The sequence below is a fragment of the Neolamprologus multifasciatus genome, chromosome 7 (genome assembly GCF_963576455.1).
Source record: "Neolamprologus multifasciatus chromosome 7, fNeoMul1.2, whole genome shotgun sequence".
Classification (NCBI taxonomy): domain Eukaryota; kingdom Metazoa; phylum Chordata; class Actinopteri; order Cichliformes; family Cichlidae; genus Neolamprologus; species Neolamprologus multifasciatus.
This window is the reverse complement of record NC_140445.1, coordinates 56,441,436-56,467,798: the sequence shown is the minus strand read 5'-3', so window position 1 is coordinate 56,467,798 and position 26,363 is coordinate 56,441,436. Positions and strand designations below refer to the sequence as shown.

At 40.2% G+C, this 26,363-nt stretch overlaps 1 protein-coding gene across 8 annotated transcripts in view; it reads left to right on the top strand.

The window, feature by feature from the left end:
* The window catches only part of mef2aa (myocyte enhancer factor 2aa), a 63,193-nt gene extending 42,781 nt beyond the window's left edge, over positions 1–20,412 (top strand). For 4 of the 8 annotated variants that reach the window (XM_085164461.1, XM_085164462.1, XM_085164460.1 and 1 more), the window contains 7 exons: positions 3,395–3,529; positions 4,902–5,124; positions 12,442–12,626; positions 14,117–14,140; positions 15,878–16,007; positions 16,182–16,305; positions 16,496–20,412. In XM_085164461.1, the coding sequence (XP_085020587.1) occupies positions 3,395–3,529; positions 4,902–5,124; positions 12,442–12,626; positions 14,117–14,140; positions 15,878–16,007; positions 16,182–16,305; positions 16,496–16,832 (1,158 nt within the window). In that variant the 3' untranslated portion in view covers positions 16,833–20,412. Of the gene's footprint in view, positions 1–3,195; positions 3,328–3,394; positions 3,530–4,901; positions 5,125–12,441; positions 12,627–14,116; positions 14,141–15,877; positions 16,008–16,181; positions 16,306–16,495 lie in introns of all 8 variants that reach the window. The other 4 variants (XM_085164467.1, XM_085164464.1, XM_085164465.1 and 1 more) reach the window with 4 other exon arrangements.
* The last annotated feature ends 5,951 nt before the right edge of the window (positions 20,413–26,363 follow it).

Below are 26,363 nucleotides of genomic sequence, written 5' to 3'. Positions count from 1 at the left end.
TGACAGGTGTTTGGAAGAGGAGCACCTGTTTGGCCATGTGCTCATTTAGTGATCCGTTTACTGAGAGCTGTAGGCGGTGTCTGTGGGGGGGCACCCGAAAACATGCCAAGTAATTTAAAAAAAGAATTACAGCCATGCTTTACTTGCACTTCAATGTTGTATTCATTAGAACAGTACAGAGATGAACTGTTGCACAACACGACACCTTCTAGTACATCTCTTTGAAGATAATATGTATTGTAGTGACTCGTGTCATGCATCATAAAACACATCTGAGTCCTGCCTGCCCTTGACTGCTATTTGGTTCTTGCTCGCCCACTCTGCTTCTGCTACCCCTCCCTAAAAGGCTTGGACTAGTGGGTGTGGTGTACTGAAGGTTGGCCAGGCTTGTTGTGAAAGTGGAGCAACCCTGCCCATCTCGCACAGCCGTGCCCGACCAATCCGACCAAGATATTCCCATAATGAGCAGGTTGGAACTTAAATTAGCAGGTTGAGATCAGATCTTTGGCTCACTGGTGGAGAAAGTGCATAGCTTAACCCCAGTAAACACAGGCCTTTCAGGACACTAACTAAAGGGGGTTGCGTTCAGTAAACAGGAAATGAACCAGCAAGGCGTTTTCTTAGAATGAGAAGAATGCCTCCACTCTGCACCACACCAAACAGTAATGCATCTGTGGTACAGTGCTGGTCATTCATTATCCAGAGGACTTCTCTCTCTTGCGCTCCTTTGGGCACGGTGTACACTTCACGTTTAAAGAGATGTGGGTGTTTTTTTGTTGTTCCTTTCTTTCTGAGCTTCCTCATTTCGATCTCAGCTATGCACAGCTTAATTTCTCTCATTGTATGTTGCATACCAACATTGTTACTGGGTTTTAAAATATACATCCCTCAAAAAGAAAATGTACGCGAAAAATGGAGGAGCAGTCAGGAGTTTAAAGTGGTCTAGTTTTAATGAGAAATTGTATTATGCAGGAGTCTCATACAACCCAGGTTTTAGGAAATGTGACTTACACTGAGGTTGTGGTGAGAACTGCTAGGTTAGCCACATTGTCTGCACAGACCTAAACGTACTGTCACATCGCTGTCAGAGGATGTAGCAGCTGTAAAAAAAACCCCTCCCCCATTCCCCTCACCACATTTACGCACACACACACACACACACACAACGTACAGACATTGCACATATGCACCGCACACTCCTACTCACATAGTTTCTGTTTTTCTCTCTCACACACACACACAGACACACATTTTCCACTTTGCTGCGTGATGAAGACCAGAAACAAGAGAGTAAGGTCTCATTAGTGTGTGTAGGTTCCTTTCCTCTGGTGTGCACTGTAACCCCTACATCCACAGGAGTCAGTGACCTTCCTGTAGACACGAGGTCTTCAAGATGGGGCAGGGTGCTGCTGTGGACCTGCAGCAGCCTGATAGAGAAGTCTTGGGAGCCACGCATAAATCATGTTTTGATGTACACTGCCTAGATATCACAAACTGTCACATGCTGTCAGCAAGTCTTGTTAACACTGCTTTTCAGAGCTGTAATGAGGAGCAGAGAATAGCCTGTATGAAAGTGAGCAAAAGAGCTTAGTTTCATGGCATGTTTCTTACCTCGCTAAAGTTAGAATAGGCTCTTTATAACATCACAACGGACCACCTTATGTTGCTATAATTTCTCAATGACCTGCACAAATAAGCATATGTAACCAATTTTTGATAATCGCACATTCATTAACTTTGATCAGAGTATGCAAGTGCCAACCATACTAATTTGCAGACTAGGTGTGCTCAGCTGTAGAGTCGTTTTGTGCAGGGCACTCTAATAAATGTGAAATATATGACCATGCACATGGATGGGCTGTGGGGACAGGAATGGATACAAGAAAAGAAAAAGGGAGCTTCCAGGTGAAGGGTGAATTGGTGAAAGTGACTTTTCCAGTTTATCCTTGTCTTCCACACTCTAGTCCACTGTGTTTGTATATTGTTTTTCTGAAAAAAAAGAAAAGAATAAACAGTAGAGTAGAATATTTTCATATGTAATTTGGTTTAAAGTACAGTACTGGTCAAAGGTTGCAGGTACATTTGCGAATGGTAAATGGTAAATGGCCTGCATTTGTATAGTGCTTTTCTAGTCCCTAAGGACCCCAAAGCGCTTCACACTACATTCAGTCATTCACCCATTCACACACACATTCACACACTGGCGATGGCAAGCTACATTGTAGCCACAGCTGCCCTGGTGCGCACTGACAGAGGAATGATTACCTTGACAAAAAGTGCAAAAATTTTAAAAAGTTATCTATTATTCGACCTTAAAATGTTACCACATCTATGACATAGCCTTACACAGAGTTTCTCCAGTTATTCAGCTGTGAGGTTATCTCAAGCATCTTGAGGAACTTACCACTGTTTGTCTGAAATTGGGTTACCTCAGTGTCTGCTTTATACTGTATATTTTAAAACTGGGCATCAATGTGCCTTAAACCTACATTCTTTCTAATGGCGAGCAAGGGGGTGGTGCTCATCTGGTTGCAAAAATAAAATCCTATTGTACGGAAGTCTATTATTAAGTCGTCCTACTGCCTACTTTATTTATTACCTCAGTAAGCGTTTTCCCCCCTAAGCGTTTATGATCTCGATCGCTAGTTTCAGGCCTTATTTACCATAACGTGCTGTTTTATTTCATAAATTCTAGATGAGTAAAATTGGCAGTAAAGCAGGTTATGCTTTAGGGAGTGGTTACTTTATGACATGTGACACTTTATCAGCCATATCCACCTCTCTATAAGATGGCAGCGGCCAAAGTGCTTAGTCTGAGGCTTCAAAATGAGTCCACAAACCAATGGGTGACATCACATTGGCTTTTTTATAAATACAGTCTATGGCATCTTCTGTCTCTTCGTTTGATCCTAGACTGACTCAGTGATGTTGTATGGGGGCCATACCATCTGTTACAGACCTGTTGTTTTTCTCAGCACTGAAGACATGTATTTATGGCTGACTGTGTCTGTAATGCTACAGAATTATTTTGTGACAGATCAGTTTCCTCCTAATGTTAAGCATTAGTATAAAAATGTACAGTTCTGATGTTCATATAACTTTTGCACAGTGTTGTATATAACAGGTAACAAGCAACATAAACACAGGACTACTTCTTGTACATTGTTTCTTTTCAACTGTGCAATTTCATTTCAGAAATTGAGAAACAAAGGCCATAATGACTGTGCTAGTCCTGATCCTGATGACTGTTTTGGGCACAGCCCCCTCATGGATGACCATTTCGGCAAACTAAGCGAAGACAGTGATTTAATGTACAAGCGCTGCGGTGTAAGTACTTCCTTTGTCCCCTGCTGTTTTGTGTTGATTCCTGTCTTTATGTTGATGTTCACTACAGGCGCTAAACAAGAAAGAACACAGAGGTTGTGATAGCCCGGACCCCGATGCCTCATATGTCCTCACTCCTCACACAGAAGAAAAGTATAAAAAAATTAATGAGGAGTTTGATAATATGATGAGAAATCATAAAATCGTAAGTACTGTAAATGCAATGTTCTTGCTTGGCTTTGTGGCACAACGGATTTTTGGCTCTTTTTTTTCTCCATTTAACTCTTTCCTCTTTTTGTTGTCCCTCCGAAGATTTCCGTTAACTTCTTTCAGACCTACACTAAAGATTAATGCCCCCTTTACTGGGTGTGCATTTATTCCTTACGTTGAGTTGTTTTGCCGCTGATATTTTGGCACACCCTGATAACATCACATTTCATTAACAGATGAAATGTTGCATGCTTCTGCTAGAAAGATTACACCCTAGTATCATGGTCATGTTATCACAAATCAAACTGCAATCACTATCTCAACATAATGAATTTACAGTAAATACCCTAAGAGTAATGTGAGTGTTTATTATAAACAGTTGCAGATCCTTTAATTTAAGGGTGTTTTTTTGCCATCTGAATCCAGATTTCTATTCGATTGGTAAAAAATATATATATTTTTTTGTCTCTGTAGGACCTTAATAATCCAACATTTTCATTCTTCTTTTCAAATTATATCTCTTCATCGTTACACTGCACTAATATTTACACCGTCCCGTTCCCTTCTCCAAGTACCACACTGGCTCTGTCTTTCAAGATATCACAGATCTCTTGTGATCTTATCACACGTGACAATATTAGACTTGTGCAAGAACATAGTGCTTACTAAGAAGCAGTTGTTTTCTCTATGTTCCTGACATGAAGAGCATCACTTTGCCATTAACAAACTAATGATAACACCCAACTGGCTCACTGGATAATGCTATAATGAAATGTTCTCACTGCCACCTGTCATTCTCACTTAAAGCTTTGCACAGTCAGCACTTTGTGGGTAAATGCAAATGAGTTGTGATTCTTGTAGATGTCTGGGTTGCAAGTCCCCACCACCGCTGTGTGTTTTGCAGAGAAACACATTACACAATGGTGTTTCAAAAGGAAAATCTATGTGTCTAGTGCTGACTGCTGCAATGCACAGTGATCACCTGACAGCATGTTTTTATATTTTGGGTTTTGTAAGTTATTATTTTTGTATGTTGTGGTATTACTTGAAGATTTGTGTGTATTCTCTATGTATGATGTTAACGAGAATGATGGTTATGAATGTTTATTAAAGTACCATGAATTGCTATATAAATATTATGTTATGTATACTATAAAGCATACAAAGCCGACAATGTAGGAGGTCTCCTTTGCAGTACTTCAATCTGCCCTGCCTGCCTGTTTTGTGAATCTGTTTATTAAAGCTAACCTTCAAGTGGAGCTTGCTGTTAATGATGCCATGACAACCAGTGACTCATCAGACTCATCAGAGCTTGGATTTTTAGTGTAATCTGTGTAAATATTTGTGTGTTTGTCTCCCTCTTCTAGCCCACAGCATTGCCTCAGCAGAACTTCTCCATGCATGTGGCAGTGCCTGTATCCAATCCTAATGCCATGTACCAGGCAGGAGGGACTCTGGGCAGCCAGGGCCTGGCAGCCGCCACAGCTTCTCTGAGTGAGAGTGGGATGCTGTCCCCTCCACAGGCCTCTCTGCACAGGAATGTTGGCTCTGGTGGAGGATCCCAGAGGCCCACCAGTGCAGGCAGTGCAGGTCAGTGGATAACAATCTCACTTTGATTTTTGTTAATGGTAGTTAAGGCAGTTTCCCACCAAATTGATACAAGAGTCGGTCTCACCAACATCAGAAATATTATCAAAGTTTTATTTGCAATAGTTTGAAAAGAGTAGCTCAGCAAATTTGGAAATTGCTGTTTTTGACTTTTCAGAATTTGCTGAGGAGATCAGTATCACTCTTATATCCCTGTTGAACATGGAGTTGGAGGCCAGAAGTTTGTTAACCTAGCTTAGCGTAAAGAGTGGAGACATGCAAGTTCACTTAATTTTATAAGCGTGTTAGGGTTGTGTAGAATCGACATACAAATTAATCTTGGATCCAATCAATTGTCCAGACTTGTCGGCTTTATTTGTAAAAAAGCATCCTGGCCCCTTTGATGGAAATTGTATCAACAACATTTATGTATCACTTTTAAGTTCAGAGATTACCAGACGTTTGAGGACAAGCGCAGGCTTTTGGCTAAGAGACGTAAGTAAAAAGAGAGGCTGCACACATACAGGAGCAGGGGGGATATGAGGACAGGGTGCACAGAGAGGCAAGGGAATATGAGAGGTGGGAATGGGGCACACACATGGCAGTGTGGACGGAAATGCTGGAAGCTCTGGGCTAGATATTGAGATGCAGTCCCATCTCAAGGGTACGGGGGAAAAAAAACAATAAATGTGACCTATGTCTGAATGACAGAGTTCAGGCACTTGACAAAGTCAATAATGTTGCATATTTCAGATAGATTAGAGAAAACGTGACTGATCTAGCTTTTACCTCTTTAGTTTCATATGCAGAAATAGGTTTGCGTTATCTAGGTTGTCCACATTTAACCTCTGAGTGGTCTCTATCTCAAATGGTTTTCAACTTTTTGTCCAAAATGGTCTCCAGGGTAAGTGAGCTAATGTCAAGTCGTCATTCAACACCTCTTATCTGATCTTTGGTGGATATATTTTTTTCACATCCTCTGAGATGCTCATTGTTACACCTTTTACTGTATCTGCATAGTGGAAAAATGATGTCAGTGACACTAGTACTGGTATGACTGGTCGGACTCAGTCAGTTCGGTTGGCTTTTGCAAGATTTCACTACAATGCCTTTGATGGAAGCACATGCAGCAAGGTGTGAAATGCCTCACTGACATTTGACCACATATCAGTAGTAACATGTTCTTGTTTACTGGGGGTATACTAAATGATAATTTTCTAGAATAACTCATCCCTTGTGATTAATAACTGTAAAGCATTTATCTTTTTTTTGGATGATTCTGGTGGCATGCTAGCATTATGTTCTTTTCACCTAAGTGCATTGCTTAAATGTGTGTGAAACATCACTCAGAGGTGCACAAATTCAGAATTACACAAGTAACCGTTTTCTGAACGTGCCTCCTCACAGTGGAATGCTGCATTCCTCATCCTCGACTTGATAAACAAGCTGAAAACAAACGAGTTGCTCTCTTTAATCACATATTGAAAATTCCCTCACCATAAGGACCCTGGCAGAGCACGTTCTACTCCTTCGTGCACTGTGAAGATAGAGCTACATGACATTTTCATGTCTGGTCTGCCATCTCCATCACATGCTCTGCTAGCTTGCAGAAAGATGCAGATGGTTACTCATATCACTCTGTGCATCTTATTAGGTGGCATGCTGGATACCACAGACCTTTCAGTGCCAAGTGGTGCGGGCTCCAGCCCAGCGGGTAAGTCCTCCTGGAGAGATTCATTAGCTCTCTGTAGCTCTGCCCAACAGGCTTCCTGCTTAGCAAATGAGCTGGATAGTAGCATATCTATTTGTGATTGGCTAAAGACAGTCGTCAGTACCACTGACTGATTGGTTTGACTGTCTTTCCATTGCATGCAAAGGGCACACATGTCCTCTTAACAGAGAGCATGCACAATATGCTTGGTAAACGCATGTTTGAGAGATGGGAAATGGTTCCACGGCATTAAACACTGTGTGGTGTTTGTACTTCAAAGCGGTAACAGAGCAGGGCAATTAGCTGTCTTACTGACACGGGCAGGTAAATAAACCCAGTGTTTCCTTTAAACTTGTCGCCTCTACACAGTTCCCTCTTCTCCTGTTTCCCGCCCGTCTATTGACAGGTGCATCTGTTCCCCCCTGACTGCCCTGGCAGCCCTTATAAGGCTGGAGAGGGTCTGTAAGATGCCTAGACCAGCATGACCCTGTAGGTATTCAGGCCATGTCATTCCACTAAGGCCTCAGTACACAATGACCGGACAGCCTGTCATGAGTGAAAAGTGTTATGTGACACGTGGAGGCAGGTGGAGTTTTAACTCTTTCCTTATTTTGTTTAGCAAACTGGCAAACTGCATGACAATCAAAGGTAATAACAATTTGAAGAAGACTAGGATATACGCTTTAAGAGATTTTAGGCTCGGCCTTAGTCACAGAGTTTAAAGACCACCAAAAAGAAAGTGCTCTGTTGGTTTTAAGTTTGGGTGTGGCACCAGGTCAGGGTAAAGTCAGGAGCCTCTGCCAAGGGGCGTCAGCATTTGGCACTGTATGGGCATGTTGCAGCTGTTGTTTGCAACAAGTGTGTAGCAGAGCATAGGCTACGAGGAGGACTAACTTCTCTAGCCCTGATGTCAGATGACCATTCCTGAAATGCTTATGATTTTCCCAAGTAGCCGCAGTGACCACAGTAGAGGCATTTCAAAGCAGCCAGATGGAAGATGTGTTGTGTGATATCTTCTCCCCGTTTAATAGTTTTAAGTTTAACTTTTTTTTTCTAAGTTAAGCAAAAGGCAAATTTTTTTTTATCCCATTCAGCTATTAGAGTGTGATAGCCGCTTTATTTATTAGCTTTTTGTGTAAAATTTCTCCATCTTACAGGCGCATGTACTGTATATGCATGCACGATACCACAGCGAACATCACTGGCAACATTTTCTGGCAGATAAATGTCAGTTGTTCTCTCTAAAATAAGCCATCTGTTGTTCTTGTCTAGTTTCTCATTCAGATAATGGCTTGAAAGCTAATACACCTCCACAAACCAAACTGCTTCTCTTTAAGCCTCATTTTATGTGATTGAGTAGTGTGTGTACTTCACTGAGTGACAGTGCATCGCTTCTTACAACAGCTCATACAATAACACCTAATTACAAGCTCTGGTCCTTGACTGGTGAGAAAGTTGTGGCGAAAACGAAGGATTTAGGAGAGTGCTCTCTGGTGTGCAGTATGGTTGCGAGCTGTATACATGCCTTCATTAATACTGAATGATTGCAAGCTCTTGAAACACATTTTCAAAGTTTGTTTGCATGCTCACCAGATGTCATCAAGTAACAGGCCCAGTGGTGCTCTAGTTTGTTTTCAGAAAGTTGTTTTTCTTTGTTGTAGTTTTACTTTATTAATCTTAGGCTGCTTGGATGTCCGCAGTTGCTGAATAATGAGGGATACTTTCCAACGTCAAATGCGTGTTTCAGTTTTTCTTCAGTCTAAAATTTTTATGGGGCGTGAACAGTTATTCCATCTGACTTCATTCTTTGCAGTTACACTTGGGACATCCTGTCTCAAATTAGTTTGCTGAGATACAACAAAAGGACCGCGGGCTACATGGCATCTAGCTATTATTGGAAGACTGCATTTGGAGCCCCTTGATTCACTTCTATCATTTCTTCTCATTCATCAAGACTCTCTCCCCCCCTCCCCCCCCCTTTTTTTTTTTTGCTTGAGCCTGGCGCGTGTGGGACGTTGGACACAATAAGTCACAGTGTTTTCTTTCCCCAAACTTAAAATGAAAACCGAATGTTTCACTTGTAAACACAGGGCTTTATGTAATACCCCTTACCAGACCATTTTAATAATTCAGAACAATGAACAGAAACCAAACAGCTTTCAGAGTGCGCAGGTTTCAGTCAGAGAGGATTTACCAGCACAACCAATCTGTTAAGAGAAGTCTGAATATAGAATGAGAGCAGAAAGGCCCGGTGACATGCCCTATGCTGAAGGCTTGGTCTTAAATTGTGTCTGTTACCGTGGATCCCATTGAACTTTGCCGTGTATTTGTTCAGACGTGTTTTCATCCTCACTTATTTTCAAAGAATTATTTCCTTCGCTCATCGTCAGACGTATGAAGTCATAATCAAACTCACATTGCACACACAAGCAAGTCAGGTGGGTTATTCCGTGTCTAAATGAGCCAGTAAACACAAGACTGTGGGTCTTTGTGTCTCCGACCGGTAATGAAATCGCCAATAGTGTGACGCAAATGTATTTTAAATGAGGTGGCGAAAGGACATAACTGAAATGTTAATAGATACAGTGTGACAATATTACAATTTAAGTCATGTAGAATTAGAAATATTACAATTGGCACGCTGTTTTTCTTTTACGTTTCTGAGAATATTCACATTTGGAAAATAGAGAAAGTGTTCTTCATTTTTTGCCTCCTCGATTGTAACATTTTTACAAAAATGCATTAGACTTTGATAATGCAGGTTACAGGCTACAGACACAGGAGTGTCATGTATACAAACCCTCTTCTATACACTACATCAGCCTATGAGTAAGCAAGACGACTTATCAGTGGATGTGGCGGACATCAGTTTTGCACTGTCTCCGTTTTTAACGACTTTAAAATAGGCTGTTTTTAATAATGAAAGTTTGTTTCCATGGCACAAAAAGGAAATACTTAAACAACATAATAAACCAACTATAACTCAAGCCGAACGCTCGCGTTACCTGAATATGTGCAATCATTTCTTTTCATGTGAAAAGACTCTTTTTCTACTTTCTATCTTTTCCTTTGCTATTTGTTTTTGTTTTTTTTAAAACTTGTGTACTTGTGCTGTGGCCACTATGAATGATGTGATATTCTTGTGTCAAACAGCTGTGGAGATTTTTCACTGATAAATAAACCATCGTTGCCACCAACAGAACCTTAGTGCTAGTATGACTACAAGTGCTAAGAATATGCAAGTTGTATCTTACGTAGCTTGCAGGTATGAAACAAACATCTCTGAAGGAACCTTCTTGCAGTTTTAGATAAGCTGCAACCTTAAGCCTGAAGTGTTTTCAGACAAAAAAAAAAAAAACAGTTAAATCAGTGAATAAAATTAAGCAGATTATCATGAGAAAGACATAATGAAATATATATAGATATATGTATAAATATATATGCAGGTGCATGAAAACATAAAGCATACATGGAAATTTAACCCCCAAACATTATCGTCATGTGGACACATTTCACAACATCAGTTATGAATGAATGAATGAATCCTTTATTTAAACAGCCTGTTTGAGCTGAAGATCAATGAGCTACATAATAAAACAATACATTATGCACGCAATTAAGAAAAACATATGCAAGTTAAATTTGATGTTAAACCAAGAAAAATCATTTATGTCTTCTTTTGGCTATATATATATATGTGTCACCAGATGATGCATTACATTATTACTTGATATACGTTTTGAGTCGGATTTTTGATATGATTAGGGAATAAAAACAAACTAAACCAAAGCAAGGATTACATTTTGATATTTTACTGCAAAGCATTATTATAAAACAATGTTACGTCAGACAGTTTTGGCTGCGAAGGTTGGCCTCCGACGCTGCAAGACAAATCTCTGATGTGAAAAAGGCCTTTAGTCATCTCCATCGTGTTGTTTTTCCTCAGCGTTACAAGGCAGACTTCTGTCAAAGTAAAATATTCGAGCTCACTGATTGCTATCAGCGAGGTCTTTATTTGCCAAATTGCCAAATTGAAATCCATTCCTTTACATGAAATTCTATTTGCACTCATTGCTCCTCATTCCCACTGAATGACTTCTTCCATGCTTTTAATCAGGCTCGCTATTTTTGGGGCTTTGGACATTTAATCTGCTAATTCTGTAAACATTGTTGTCTTGCAGCAGCGTAGTCTTATATGATCAAAGTGAAGGCTGATGGCAGTAGCTGCTTGCATATACTGTTGATTCAGCGGTGAGATACTATTGTGCACTTCATAACTGTTTATTTGACCTTGAATTGTTGCCGGCCTTATCTGTAGTCAGACGGGCTATTGTTCCATTATGTTCCTATGCAAGAGTCTACTTGTTGCGCACACACTTTGTGTTTCACTGGGATAAACTGAACACAATAGAGAAATCAGCAACTTGTTGAAGTGTTACTGATCTGTTGATGCAGTGCTAGATATCCTTGATTCCTTCTTCCCTTTGTTTCCAGGATTTCCGAGTGTGTTTTTCTTAAAGTATAGTTTTTCTATCCAGACTTACGTCAAATAAAGTGAGGCTAAGCTTCAAGTGCGCTTGAAATCTTGCTTTTGTTTGGTTATTGAGAATTCAGCGGTCCGTTTTTTTTTATCAGAGCTCTTTTGTGTTGAATCTGCAGAATCTCACTGCAGATCTTGTGCAGATGAGTCATACAGTGTCTTGTGGTTCAAAATAAAGTACTGTAGCATGATAGAAATGGGAAGAACACATCTTTATGTGAAACGTGTTTTAAAAAGAAAATGCTTAATGGTACAGACACTTTATGGTGATCTAGAAATTTTCAGTTTTGTTTCGGAAAGATTTATTTTAATTGAGAAACTACCAAAAACATATTTCTTTTTAAAAAAGTCCTAATAATAATAATAATAACTATAAGCCGTTCTCTGTATTGTGGCATTTATTGTAGCTTTAACACCTTTTTATAAGATTTATATTTATTATTGGTTCAATACGATTACTTCTTTTATTTTCGATCGGTCCACACCCAGTGGATATAGCGATGTTTTTCAAGGGTGGTTGTCCAATGCGAAAAGGGAGAGGGAGTTCCTAAAATACGTTGTTGGAACTCAAGAAAATAACTTCCTAAAATTAGTTGAATTGTTCTCAAGAAAAGGAAATGACTAATGATCATGAATGCCTAGGTGTGAATGGTGTGGGGATAGTCTAGCACATGCTGCTGTTTGTGTGCACAGTGAAAAACAACAAAGAACAACATTTTATTGTTCTTATTCAATTGTAATGGCCTCGGCTATTTCTTTTAAGCAGTCACAGTACATTTGCCAGTGAACTGCTCCTCGTCCCAAGATGCAAAGAATTGGCTTTGATGTAATCATTCACAGTAAAAATAAAGGGCTCATCAATTTTGAAATGGACATTTTATTTTTGTAAATGTGCAGGATAATTATCCCAGTCTATTAAAACTTCCCAGAGGGTTGGAAACACTTAACGCTGCATGCTGCAGCAAGCTGGAAAACAACACAGCGCGAGAGGTTTGGTTGATGACTGGGAGTGTTGTCAGTCACAGTGCATGGTTTGATGATGTGTTTCTGTTGCTGTGTACATCTGCAGGAAATGGTTTTGTTAACCCCAGGGGCTCTCCAGGCCTCCTCAGCACAGCCAGTGGCAATGGCCTGGGTAAAGTCATGCCCACCAAGTCTCCGCCACCCCCTGGAGGGAACATGGGAATGGGAAGCCGCAAGCCAGACCTGAGGGTTGTTATCCCTCCATCAAGCAAAGGGATGATGCCCCCGCTGGTGAGTAGAGAGCACACCACTGCACACGAGTATCACTAGCTGAAGCACCTTTAAATATCTCTGCTGCAGGGCAGAGCAGAGCTTTGTTTGGTGTCTTTATCAAGCCCTTCGTAGCAGAACACTTTGCCTGGATTTTGCCCAAACATGTTTTCGATGTTATCACAAAACGTAGCGTGGTGTGCAGCTGAGGTTTCCGCCTCACTTGAACACTTGAACTCAGGACTTTTATTTATCTGAGAAGTGGGGCTCAGTGTGGTAGCGTTAGTGTCTGAGATGTGTTCACCTCTATTTCAGTGTGGACCGAACCATGGATCTGCACCCTCCCTCCATTATTCACATTCATTCTGAGGCCTATAAAAACAATAAGAAGAAGAAAGCTTCAGGGTGCCCTGACCGTAGCAAACACATGAGGTTTAAGCAGACCCTCCGAGTCACGAATCGACATTCAGAAAACTGTAAAAGGGGGGTTGGGGCGGGATTTAAAGACAGTGGCGAGCAAATACCCTGATTCACCTCTGTGTGTTGTTTGTGGTGTCAGTAACAGGAGCCTTTCCAGAAAACCGATGTGTTTTGTAAATAAACCTCTGGTTACTGTGGCTGCTCCTCCTTTGCTGAGCCTCAGCTGGCCTGGAGCAGTGTTTAAACAACTGTGTGATACTGTGTCTGCTTGTGGAATACGTAGGAGTAGGACAGGTTGTGTTGCAAGAGGTGCAGGGTGGGAGGTCCTGTTCTGTCTGAGCCTACGAAGTATTTTCGACTGGTGGAGGCTGTTGAGGGCGTGGGCTGTGGCAGGTCTGCAGACAGCCTGTCATTAGGCCATAATGGTATTAAATTAATCACATCTCAGTGTGACAGAGTGTAGATGAAGACTTAATCAGGGGCCCAGGGTGTGAGCCAGATAATATCTTGTCGCCCTTGTCGTGTCTTCCTACCGCTATTGATTGAGTGTGGGTATTAAGAGCCCCGGCGTGGACACAGTATGTCCCACAGCACAGAAAAGATGGAAAATGGGCTTCTTGTTCTTCCTCCCAGCACAGGGGGGATTTTTAAGTGCACAGTACTAAGCAGCCATTATTGGTACCAGCGGAGAAGCTTCATTCGTAATTTCTGGTGATTATGATTTGATCTCAGTGCCACTCACAAATGTCAGCTCTCATTTGTGTAAGCTTCACTGACGTCCGACTGCTCCATCTTCTTTATTTACAAGACTTGAATTTTATAGCCCAACAAACCGGAGCACCAGCTCTTCATACCCACACGTGCTACGGTTTGGTGACCGCGTGTATTTGCATTACATTTAAAAAAGCAAATTTAACTGCTTTGTTGAAAGAGAGCGGGATTTACCAGCGATTGGTCACCAGAAGTTTTTATATTTATTATTGTCCCTTTTACTGTAAATTCCTGCACTTGTCACCTCCCCCCACCCCGAGCGATTTACAGCCGCTCTGCTGCTTTTCTGTAACTCTCTTCTTTTCTTCTGTTGAGGGCAGTCTGAGGAGGAGGAAATGGATTTGGTGAGTTTTGAGAAATGCCTGGGCAAATGGCTGCAATGTGAACGTGCTTCCGGTGATCACTGATGCTAGACTGAAGGCACCGCGCACACTGGAGACTGGCTCTCAGATCTCCCAGTGATAAGAAACAAGATGTGGAAAAACAAAAACAACAACGACAAAAACATTAACACTGCATGCTTTGGGTTTGGCCTGTGAAAATTGCCTCGGCCTGTTAAATTGGCTCCTCTATTCCCAACACGTCAATGTTAGTCATATACCACCAGAGTTTATGTGTGAAAGTGTGTGTGTGACAGAGAAAGAGAGCGAGAGAAAGGAAGAGGGAGAGAAAGCAGATCAGTGATTACTTTTTAAAAGTATTTTACGCATAGTTTCATGTTTTACAACTCAAAGAGTGATGAGTAAATGATAAATCATTTATATTTTTTAAGCCAGAGAGGATTACATCATCTTAAATGATATCACCTTACGAGATACTCGGTGAAGTCATCTGGCTGGAGAGTGTTGGAACAATGCGAGGAAGCCATCGACTGTAGATCATGCTGCAATGGCGCTTCAAACACAACTGCTGGCAGCTGCACATATGTTTGTTACATTAAAAACTGGGGATTTTTATAGTATTGTTCTAAACTTTTGCTGCGTTTCATTAGTGGATCTGCAACTCACTGAAGAGTTTACTGCATGACCACAACAAGCTGCATTTTTTTTTTTTTGCGGACTGCATGCCAGTCACTGCACTAAAAACCACTGGGGCTCTGCTGTGTGTCACTCTGGGTGCTGATATGTGTCATATACGCTGTTCTCGTGTACCGTCTGAAATATTCGGGTGTGAAACTGATCTCCAGACTCACTTTAATGGCTCACTCTGATTGTTTTTGCGGTGGACTCTTGTGGAGTGGAGCTTGCCCAAAACGAGTGTTCTTAACTCTTTAATAACACTGTAACTAAATGTATTTGTCGTGCTTTTAATTGCACATCAGCAATTCTGTACTGACGTCGGTCAGCTTTCTACTTTAAATAGCAGAATTCTACCTAAATTTATTGCAAAGTTCTCTCAACGCTTTTCTGTATATATTAAATCTAAACGAATCTGTAGGTAATCAGACTAAATATATCAGTTTATTGTTATGTGTTCTCATTTTTTAATCTACTTTAATAAACTTTTTAAAGCACACAGTCAATAATAAATCAGAAAGAGCGGAACATTTACAGGAATGAACCTACACTGCCACCTTGTGGCAGCTTTTATTATTACACGCACATTCTTGACACGACCTTTAGTACAGAATATGGAACACTTTGAAAAAAATAGTCATTAAAAAAACTGGATCATTTGTAGCCTTTACATTAGGGACTTTTAACTTTGCCCAAGAGCTGCTTTAGCAAAATGACTGAATCATCTGCAGTATTTATCAGGTAAAATAATAAAAGGATCAAAAGACAAACAAAGAAAGGATTTTGCTTTATTCAGTAACTACAGCTTCATTAAACTGAAAATGCTTTAGTTACATTTTGAAAACATTAGGCAGAGGTGAAAACTCATCAATAAGTCTTATTTGGTGCAGCCTGCCCTTGGCATTATATGGCTGATTTGGCACGCAGCCTCTAAGTCGAGTAACACAACGCTAAATGAAGTGTTTTAAATGATACTATTGGCACTGTTTAGCATCCAAGTGTGATATTTTTATAGTGCCATGTTTTGAGCTAAAGTATTTTCTTTGTTGTTTGTGTTTTTTGCAGAACACTCAGAGGATAAGCAGTTCCCAGTCCACCCAGCCGCTGGCTACTCCAGTCGTGTCTGTCACCACCCCCAGCTTACCCCCACAGGGCCTGGTCTACTCAGGCATGACCACCTCCTACAATCCTGCTGGTGAGTCTGGACTCGCTCACCCCCCTCCCAGACTGACAACAACCTTTTTGGCCGAGATTATTTGCACAACACGCTGTTGGTTCCTGCTCTTTTCTCAGTGGCACACAGTGTTGTAACTGAAATGCGAGTGAGTTCTCAGTGTGCGTGGTTGCTTTTTTTTTTTTTTTTTAACAGAGTACTCCCTGAGCAGTGCAGAGATCTCTTCCCTACAGGGCTTCAGCTCTCCTGGGCTCTCGCTGGGCTCCATGTCGGCATGGCAACAGCATCAACTGGGCCAAGCAGCTCTTAATTCTTTGGTGTGAGTAACACACTTACAAACAAAAGCACACTCTCCAGACGCCCTCACATAAAAGCAACACCCACTGTGCTCTGTGATATCATACTGAATCACACATCTACAGTCCTGGCTTTTCACATTATTTCAGTTCATATTTGTTCGCTCGTTGTTTTTGACCAAGAACAAAATGTCTCGCTTATCTTTGCTGCAGTGGCGGAGGTCACCTACCTCAGGGTTCCAACCTATCTATCAGCACCAGCCAGAGCATAAACATCAAGTCTGAGCCTATCTCACCGCCACGGGAGCGCGTCACCCCGTCTGGGTTCCCCTCACAGCAGCCGCAGCAAGGGTCCAGCCGACAGGAAGTTCTGGGACGTTCACCTGCCGACAGCCTCAGCTCGTCTTGTAGCTCATATGATGGCAGTGATCGCGAGGACCACCGGCCAGACTTCCACTCCCCGCTGGGGCTGGGCAGACCCCCTGCTGGCTCGGAGGACAGGGAGAGCCCATCGGTCAAGCGCTTGCGCATGGACACATGGGTGACATAAAGAGCTCTGATCAAGCCTCCAGTCACCAGCCGGTCAGAGAGAGAGGGAGGGGTTAGACATGGAGATAAAAGAGAGAGAAAGAGGGAAAAAGAGAGAGTGAGGGAAAGAGAGAGAGAGAGAGAGAGAGAGAGAGAGAGAGAGCAAGGGTCCTTACAGCTATCATTGTCATGCTATTATTCAACTCCACTTCAGTTTGTATGACTGAGATGTAATGTAATAAGACGTGTCAGGACATATCTAAAGTTAATTCTCAGACTGATAAAATAAGATTAAAAACTCAGCTAGGTGGACTGAATTATATGCACAAACAGGTGGTATCAGGTACTTGGTGCAATTCAGGAGACGCTGCAGAAGAAAGATGTTCAAAGAAAATCGTTAAACAATAGGCGGTAGATTACTTTAGTCACTGGTCTAGTCAGACACTTACATGTAGTTGCTGTTTTTGCTGTTGTGCTTGCAAGTTGCAAACAGTCAGAGAAAATTGTGTTGCTTTCAGGCTGAGGACCCGTGCATATGATATTTCACTGCAAGAACTGTCTTTAAAATCATGCTGTAATCACACAAGACCTTTATATTAAGTGGCCTCTCCTAATTTATTGACTGAGTGGATCAGGCGCGCATCGGTTTAAAGGACCAGTGTGTGGGATTTGGTAGAATTTAGCTGCGATGGTGTGTGTTGCAAATTGATCCCACACTTTTCCCCTTCCGAGGCCGCCAATGTAGAAATGTGAAAGGTTTGTCCACGTTTGTCCCACATGACCGACTCCGTGGAAGAAAATACCACTCTAATTATAAGCCACACATCCCCACTTCAAAACGTAAAAAACAAATTCAATTACAGTTGACTACACGCTAATTCAAACGTGTTTGTGAATGCTGTAATATACGCCTGCCGTTGGATACTCAAACATCCAGCACACTGGTCCTTTTTATCGAAGTTACACAGGTATTTTGATCCTACAGTAAATCGTTGCAACAGTTCAGACTACTTTAGTGAATACATGAAACATAAGTGTCGGGGGTAAAAATTAGATGGCAGCAGAATCTATTGCAATAATGACAATAACTATTCATTTTATAATTTAAAAGATTAGGGTATGTAAATGTGCAATTAAGATAATGCCCAGTTGAGCTGGTGAGAAAGTCAGCATGTTCACGTTTGTGTAACAGTTCATCAGTAATATAAGCCAAAGCTGTTCTTTTGTGTTGTTTTGTACAGTTGCATTGATTTCTCCTAACAACTCACTCAAACGCACCGTTTCTTTCGTCACAGTTCTTATTTGTTATTGTGCTTTTATTATAGTTTAAAGTCATGTAAACCAGATCTTGAATCGATATCGAAAGCCATGAACATTTGCTGTTCTGTTTGTGTAATTGATCATTTGAGCCAAACGTCGTCTTTTGTTGTGTAAATAGCGACTTTAATATATATTACCAGGGTGTGAGTACATGCTGAATGTACTGTATGATCACCGTTTTCAAGGAAAGTATATTTTTGTGGTTTACAGCCAAGTTTACAAGAGTACACCCTTAAAGAAAAAGAAAAAAAAAGTAGATCATTCACTGGTCAATATTTACTATTATGTTAGTCTCTTTGAAAATGAATCGCCAACATAAAACTCCCATGTGTTTAGTTCCAGATGGCTAATTTGTTTTGTCTCTCTTTTTAGTGGTTTAGTGGTGATTGTTTGTCCTGATGACATTGTAATAACAATGCTGTGAGGTTGAAGTTCCACTATTTTCATATTTCTTAAGGATAATCACAAGGCTAGGGGAAATAGGGTTTCTTCTCACCTATTGTGCTGGCCTGTGTTAGCAGCTGCTGAATACACTGCCACCATTCAAATCCAAGGTCCAAGCCCCTCACTGAGGAATAATCTATTGTTAATGCGTGTAGCTCGACTGAAAGACACGTCATCTCTCAAGCCATTTCCACTATCGTGCTATTGGTTCATGCAATTAAAGGAAGACACATGGACATGGCAGAAGTGGCTGCTGACCTTCGTACAAAACCAGTCATGCCTGTTCCCACGTGTAGTTGTAAATATGTAAGTCTGCTTGAACTGTCCGTCACAATTGCGTGCAATGACACACCCATGTGTGTCATGAATTGGCTACGCAAACTTCATCTTATCTCCATTTCCCGTTAGTAAGAGTAGTGCAGCCTGAGGAACAGTGAAAATCTGAAGCTGTTGAGGTCATGTAAAGGCAGGAGATGGTGTGCAGGGGGAGGGGCTGTGACTTGTTTTCTTCTTCATCCTCACTGGAAAGGAATCATTCAGCAGCCAAATCATAATAAAACACACTGACTGACTTCAATCTCACTGCTGAAAGGCACACATTTGTATGAGAAGTTTGCTGTACGAGACGAGTGTTGCTGTGTCTTCGCCATGGCTTTTCTTGTGTGCGTTTCTGACCTATGCTGCCCCCATCAACAGCTCCATGGTTGCTCACGTCTGTAATGATCTATGCAGTTAACCCCGATTCACATTAAACATACAGAATATGATGTCATTACAGGTCACGTTTAGTCTGCGGTGCATTAGGAAGATGAGTGTTAAAGACTGTTAGCCTCCTAAAGTGCCACAGAAGGAAGTTGCTGGAGTACAAGTTCGGTCTAATACATTTCATTAAATTATTTATTTGGATACCCTATGTCAATTTCCACATACTCACATGGTGTATAGTAATCCATAATGTAATGTAGTTTTAACACAGCTGGTGAGAATAGCAATAATAAAAGACTACAACGAAAACCATCTGCCTGTCTGGGCAGCATCACCTCGAAGTTGAGCACATATTTTAGCACTCGATAACATATCAGGGAATTTTGTAGTTGCTCTATCTATATGCACAGTTAGGAAAATGCCTTATCCCAAAGAGAAATGACACCGCTTTTACTTTCCCTCAGTAAAAAAAAGACAATGCAGATTTCAAGCAAACATGACCAGACCTGCCTCGTCTCAGATAGGACACGCGCAAGAAAACGCATGGCGAATGCACTGCGAGACACTTTGCTCTTTTGGTCTCTGTCCAAGTTGTGCACAACTGATGAATGTGAAAGGAAAGGGTAATCAATGAACCTCTGTCGAGGACTTTCTTCACTTTGCTGTGCAAGAGTACACTGCTTTGCTTCACTGCTTTTATAAACAGAACTACGTGTTTGGTAAGTGTTTGTAGTTGATAGTTCACTTAACTAAAGAAGCTGTTTTCGGTTTGAATGCTCAGACCGTTTGGCGGCACAAGCTGGACTTTGTTGCCAATAATGACATTATTTGTTTCAGAATCAAAATAGATTTGAAGTTAATCTACATTTTATTTCCCTTGAATGTGTTCCTTTATTTTCAGCATAAATATTCAAGTGAACTTTTTATTAAACAATTAAGATACTATGCTAGATGTTGTACAAAATTTGTATTCTTCACAAAAGTACAAAATATTGGCTTTTAATGTGTAATTTAGGTTATCTCTCTTATTCTGTATAAAATGAAGTAAACAACTCTTTCATAGAATTTGTTCTCCTGTGAAGTCCCAAACAGTAGAAACTGTCAACTTTATTAAACACCTCAGTGTATGCTCAGTCTGATCTCACTGTCTATTTATCTTTGAATTATGCACAGACTTTTTTTTTTCCTCGTCTCTTATATCGGTGTACTATATTTATTTGGTTCACTGGGCCCACTGCCATTGTCAATTTGAAGCAAGCTGAACAGGCAGCACATTGCGCCTAAAAACTTGAAAAAAAAACAGAATTTATATAAGAAATGTTTCATTTCCAATTTGTGTATTTTAAAATCATATTAATTTCCAATGAAAAAGTAAGACTACTGCACTGGAAAAAACCCCAAATAACTGTCCATTGAATCCAATCATGTGTGATCACATGTAATATTAAGTAATTTTCTGCCTATGCATTAACTTCTACATAGATTTTATTTTATATATTGTATATGATTTGGAAATTTGTATTTACTACAATGAAAATCTTCCATGTATTGCAATGATGAATCTCTAAGTTTGTCAAGTTAATACAACAATATTATTGTTAGAACAGCTACAAATTATACATAGTAGAAACCATATTTTTGGCATTCAGCTGTTACAGGCACCAATAGAGAACAGTGTATTTGCATGCTATTGCCTGCAGGAGGCACTGCAGTCCAATAAATTAGTCAATAGTTTGCTGGGCCGTTACTAAAGCAGGGGAATGTACTGCAAAGGAAAACTAGTTTATTCCATCTCTCTTGATCTACTTTGACTAAAGCTTCTTATTAGTGGGCTCTATATTAATTTTATGTCGACTATACAAATGTGTATGTGGAAGATGGGAGATGACAGACGCTATGAGCCATCAATATATGAATATGAGGTTAAATGGACACACCAAAAACTAAGGGAAAAATAAAATAAAATGTAAAAAAACAAAACAACACAAGTATAGGCTTTAACATGACAATGAGAAGGGAAAAAAACAACATAAACCATTTGGGGACTGAATCACTGATCACACCAAAAGTCAAAGTTAAAATTGTCATATTTTTATATAGAGACATTATTTGGAAAGTAAATTACTGTTATAAGTTCGATATTTTTAGTGTTGTTCCTTACCTATTGAGGCTTTTTGAAAAAAGGAAAGTTCTACAGAATTTCAGTAGAATACTAAACACACCCCATGATTCAACAGCTTTTGCACCTTTTGCAGCAAAAGGTCGAAGTAATTGCTTCCTTTGTGACTTTATCAGTCTCTCACATTGTTGTGGAGGAATTTTTCCCACTTTTCATTACAACATTTTAGTTTCAGTTGATTAAGATTTGCAGTCATTCATTTATGCACACGTCTCTTAAACATTTCAAACAAATTGAGGTTTAGACTTTGACTGGACTATTGCAACACCTTGATTCTTCTTCTTCTTTTTTTTAGTTATTCTGTTATAGATTTGCTGGTGTGTATGTAATCGTTGCTCTATAGTTTCAGTTGTAGTTAAACTTTATCAGAGGAGTTCATGGTCAACTCAATGACTACAAGGTGCCCAGGTCCCATGGCTAAAAGATAAGCTTGAATCATCACACCTCCACCACCATGATATAAGGTTTATGCTGATATGCTGTGTTTGGATTCCATGGCTCTGTGCATCATGGCAAAACTGCTCTACTTTGGTCTTATCTGTCCAAAGGAAATCGTCTACAAAGTTTTGTGTTATGTTTGGATGCTATGCTAAGCTATGCTTCCAAACCAACACGTATTTGTTCAGTCTTTTTCTAATTTCTGCCATTTACTGAGGCCTGTAGAGTCTGAGGCATAGTTCTCAGTTTTGTTTTGGTTTTTTTTTCATTTCTCTGAACATTGTATGGTCTTACTTTGGAGAGAATTTGCTGGGAAGACCATTCCGGAGAAGACCATGTTACTGTGTTAACATACCTGGATGCTTCAGACAGAAAACCAAACCCTGTTGGTTCTCACTTAGCAGCTGAAACTTACCCTCTTAAATCCCATGGAAGCAGTAAGAGTTTTGTTTTTCACAGGACAACACAGTGTTTTTGCAATAGACTTTCATTCCTGACAGCAGGAAAATCACAGGTGGAGCTGATGACCTTAATAACTCATGACTCAGTTCCAATCAATGTCCTAGTAAACCGTGACCCTGCAGCAATATACGTAATAGCAGGGCCTCCCATAAATGGAATGCAGACATCTTTAATACACCTATTCCTTTCTAGTCATGGTAAGTAAGTGTTTATTAGTAGGTGGGTCCATTTAGAGGACAACTTTGTATATTTTTACTATATTTTCATCTGCCACCTGTTCTTGCTAGTTACTTGCCAAATTGTAAACAAACCGATTCTTCTATTGCACTTTACTACTTGAGCACCTTAAACAACATGCCCCATTCACTCATTCATTTTCTACACTTTTTTTTAAACATCTAAGTAATTTCTAGCTAACATTCTCACACATTAGTTTGGATGAACACATCAGGAGCAACACAGGCCTCAGTATCTGCAATCTCACATTGGAAGGTCATCTTCTAATCCCCCCGATTAGTGGATGACCTGCTCTACCTCCCGAGCCACAGGTCAGCACAGGCTTGAAAATAATTACCTCTCCTACAACAGATTAAATAGTTACAGTTTTAACCCATTTGACCACTGACAATGTTTAAATCTTAAGCTCAAACCCTGGTAAGAACTATTTCTTTACTTTTACTTTCATCACTTTGAATGCAGTTTGTGTGTGTGTGTGTAAAGGATTACTTACAGGGAGTCAAACAAGTAAAAAATCCTGAAAGTACATTTTCCCATGGCAAACTATCAAACTCAGTGTTACATATTAGTTTGTTAACATTGCCCAGCTGCACAGTTCTAACACTAGCATTTTATTGCCCAGGCATTGACTAAGGTACCATTATTAAGGTAAGAAAAAAAAAACATGCAGGTAATTGTTACTACCTGTATCAGCGAAAGACAGATTATTATTTTATTTTACACTTTGAATCTTGAGGTTTTTGCACACATTCTCCGTGTGATTCCTTGATTTCTTAATCAGGCAGCTGGAGTCTGATGGTTGGGAAAGGTTGGGTCACATTTCACTGCGTGTTATAGTTGTATAACTATGTACGTGACAAATAAAAGGATCTTGAATCTTGAAGCAGTGGGAACAGTTCAGTATAGTTCTAGAAATCAGAACCAGTTCGAGAGTACAGTTCTGAATCATATATGTTAGGCTGAGCAATTACTGTTCGAAGCTACAGTCAATGGTTCGAAGTATAGAACAGACTTTTGTCCACTGGTTTATTTTAAATGTGCTGGCCAAAATTTTCTCTCTGAGGCTACGTCCACACGTACACGGGTATTTTTGAAAACAGAGATTTTCCGTTTTCGTTTTAAAAAATAATCCCGTCCACACGTAAAGGCAGAAATGAAGGAAGACGCTGCTAGGAACATGCCAAAGCAGCAGGTGGCGATATATTCCTAACCGTGCAGAAATGTTGGCCAATCAGAAGTCTAGAAGCCTTGGTGGGAAAAAGTAAACAAAGCTGGGGCATAGAAGCAGAACCCAGTCTTATGTGTGGAGGGACAGTAACTGTGTGTGTATATGTAAACATTTAAACACTGCAGAGAGTAAAATTAACAGTAATAGTATTGTAGAAATTCATTTCACCGAAACAATAACGTGGCGCACAGTGTGACGTCAAAAAATGTGCACACCTTTGACGCTGCGTTTTCTCCGTTTTTCTCGTCCACACGTAAATGCAAAAACGGAGTTTTCAAAAGTATACACCCTGGCCGGAGTTTTTAAAAATCTCCGTTTTCAGTGACCAAAAACGCCGTTTACGTGTGGACGAAAGGTGGAAGCATAGAAAAATCTGCGTTTTCAAAAATACCTGGGTACGTGTGGACGTAGCCTGGATTAAAGTCGGCTTTCTCTAGAAAACTCTGCTTTTTCACATCTTGTGTAGGCAGGGTCTCATCACCCATTTATGTACAGAACTGTTATTACAGTGTAATCTCTAATTAGATGCTCAGATTACCTGAGAGGGAAACAGCAAAATGCCGCACTTCCTAAAGTGCATGTAAACATGGGTGTAGTTAAAGTTTGAGTGGGGAAGGTGGGATGTGTGTGCATTTGGGGTGTGGGTCATAGACTCTACAATCTAACCACTGTAGAAAATCTGAGGCATTATACTGTTATATGTCACACATTTAAATATTCATTTCCATAAAATCATTAAGGTAGAATGGAAAACTGAATCAGGTTGTCAGTTATCAGGGGAATGAGTCTGAAAAATGCATACTTGTTAAATTAATTGTTGAATACATGGTCAAACAATGGTTACAGACACCATAAACATTGGACAGCATCAACACCTTTTGGACTAATCCTTAGTGTTAGTGTTGGAGGGGACATTTATCAGCTAAGCTATCTAGACTGGTTAACAAGTTGCATTAATAAACTGTGTGGGTTCAACAGAGACACAGTCATCAAAACTGAAGCAAAGGATTGTCTGCACCACATGGCAACTCAAAACATTACTCAGCTAGTCCTTTAAAAATGCTGCACAAGATTAGAACAGCATGCATTAAAACACTCACTTCATAGCGGAGGTGAGGCCTAATGAGACTGGAAGGCCAGCTGCCATTCAATATGGCCAAACCCTTAACTCAGTTATGCCAAATGTACTCACTCAGAGTTGTTAGGAAGGGATAAACTAGACTCCATCTCTTTTCTTTTTTTTGTACCAGGTTAAATCCCTTGTGGAAAGAGCCACAAGTGGCACCTAGAGGAGCTACAGTTTTTGGCACTTTATTCCTGGACTCCATTTTTCTCTATGTTTGAAACTTGGTTAAGGTGCTATCATATTTAATTAGTCAAAGACATTCATTAAAAAATAAATAAACAAACAAACAAAAATGTAGTTTATTCCAATGGGAAGTAAAAACTAATGAGTTTGTGAATCTCAACATTGTTTTCATGTTTTTTGTAATGCGTTTTTTAATTTAAAAATGAAGAGGATGCATGTATATCCTCATAAGAAAACCAGTAACTTAGCAATAAAAATAAAAATTAACTGACAATTACAGTTTTATGATGAACAACACAGGTGAACCTGAAATAAATATTATTTTGCACCTTCAGTAGGCTAGGACATAATAAGGTCTGAGCAAAATTCTGCTTTATTCTGACTTAACAGCGCTTAAAAGCTTCTTCTGGCGACTTTTTGGGAACTGGTGTTGTGATGTAAGCGCGGATATTCGTGTGATAGACTCGCGGCCTGCCCACCGCTCCCTGGAATTAGATAAGCGTTTGAGAAAATGGATGGATAAATTGAAATCAACTGAAAACTGCTAGATCATAACTGGAGACCCAGGTATCATCCACGATCCATCCAGGTGATCCTTCACGTAAAATTTAGTCAGTTAGAAAAAGACGTTACTGTTAAAGCGGAACAGCAATGTGAACAGAGTGCAACCGCTCGGTGTTCAGGGAGCAATCCGATAGGTGAGCATAACATTGTCTGCAAATGCCCAAGAAGCTTAAAAGGGAAATTCCCAGGATCAGGTAAGATTTACATTTTTTGGGCGCATTCTTGAAATTTGGCACACAGAGTTCAGGAAATCTTGCGCAAGAATATGGCCAAATCTTCTTGCCCTTTTTCCTCCATCAACTGTCAGTTGCAATAATGCAAATGTGCAACCACTTCATTTTCAGCCAAACAGGCCTCATTTCATTCATTAACTCGACTCTGCAATCTCATGTTTAAAACATCTTAATTTTTAGGTCAACTGAAATGTACTTTCTGCCACATATTCACTGTCTTTGGGACAACAGCTTTTGAAAACAGCCAGTTATAGAATTATTTTTAGATGATGGATTTCCTCATTTTTCAAGCCAGCCAGTGATCATCATTGTGTCTGGCTGCTCTGCTGCTTTAGTGAAAAACGGCTCTATAAGTCGTGACATCCCTGGTATCTAGCTGAGCAAGATTGCCGTGCGGGTCTGTGAAGGAATTCCTGAGACATTGTCTAAACATG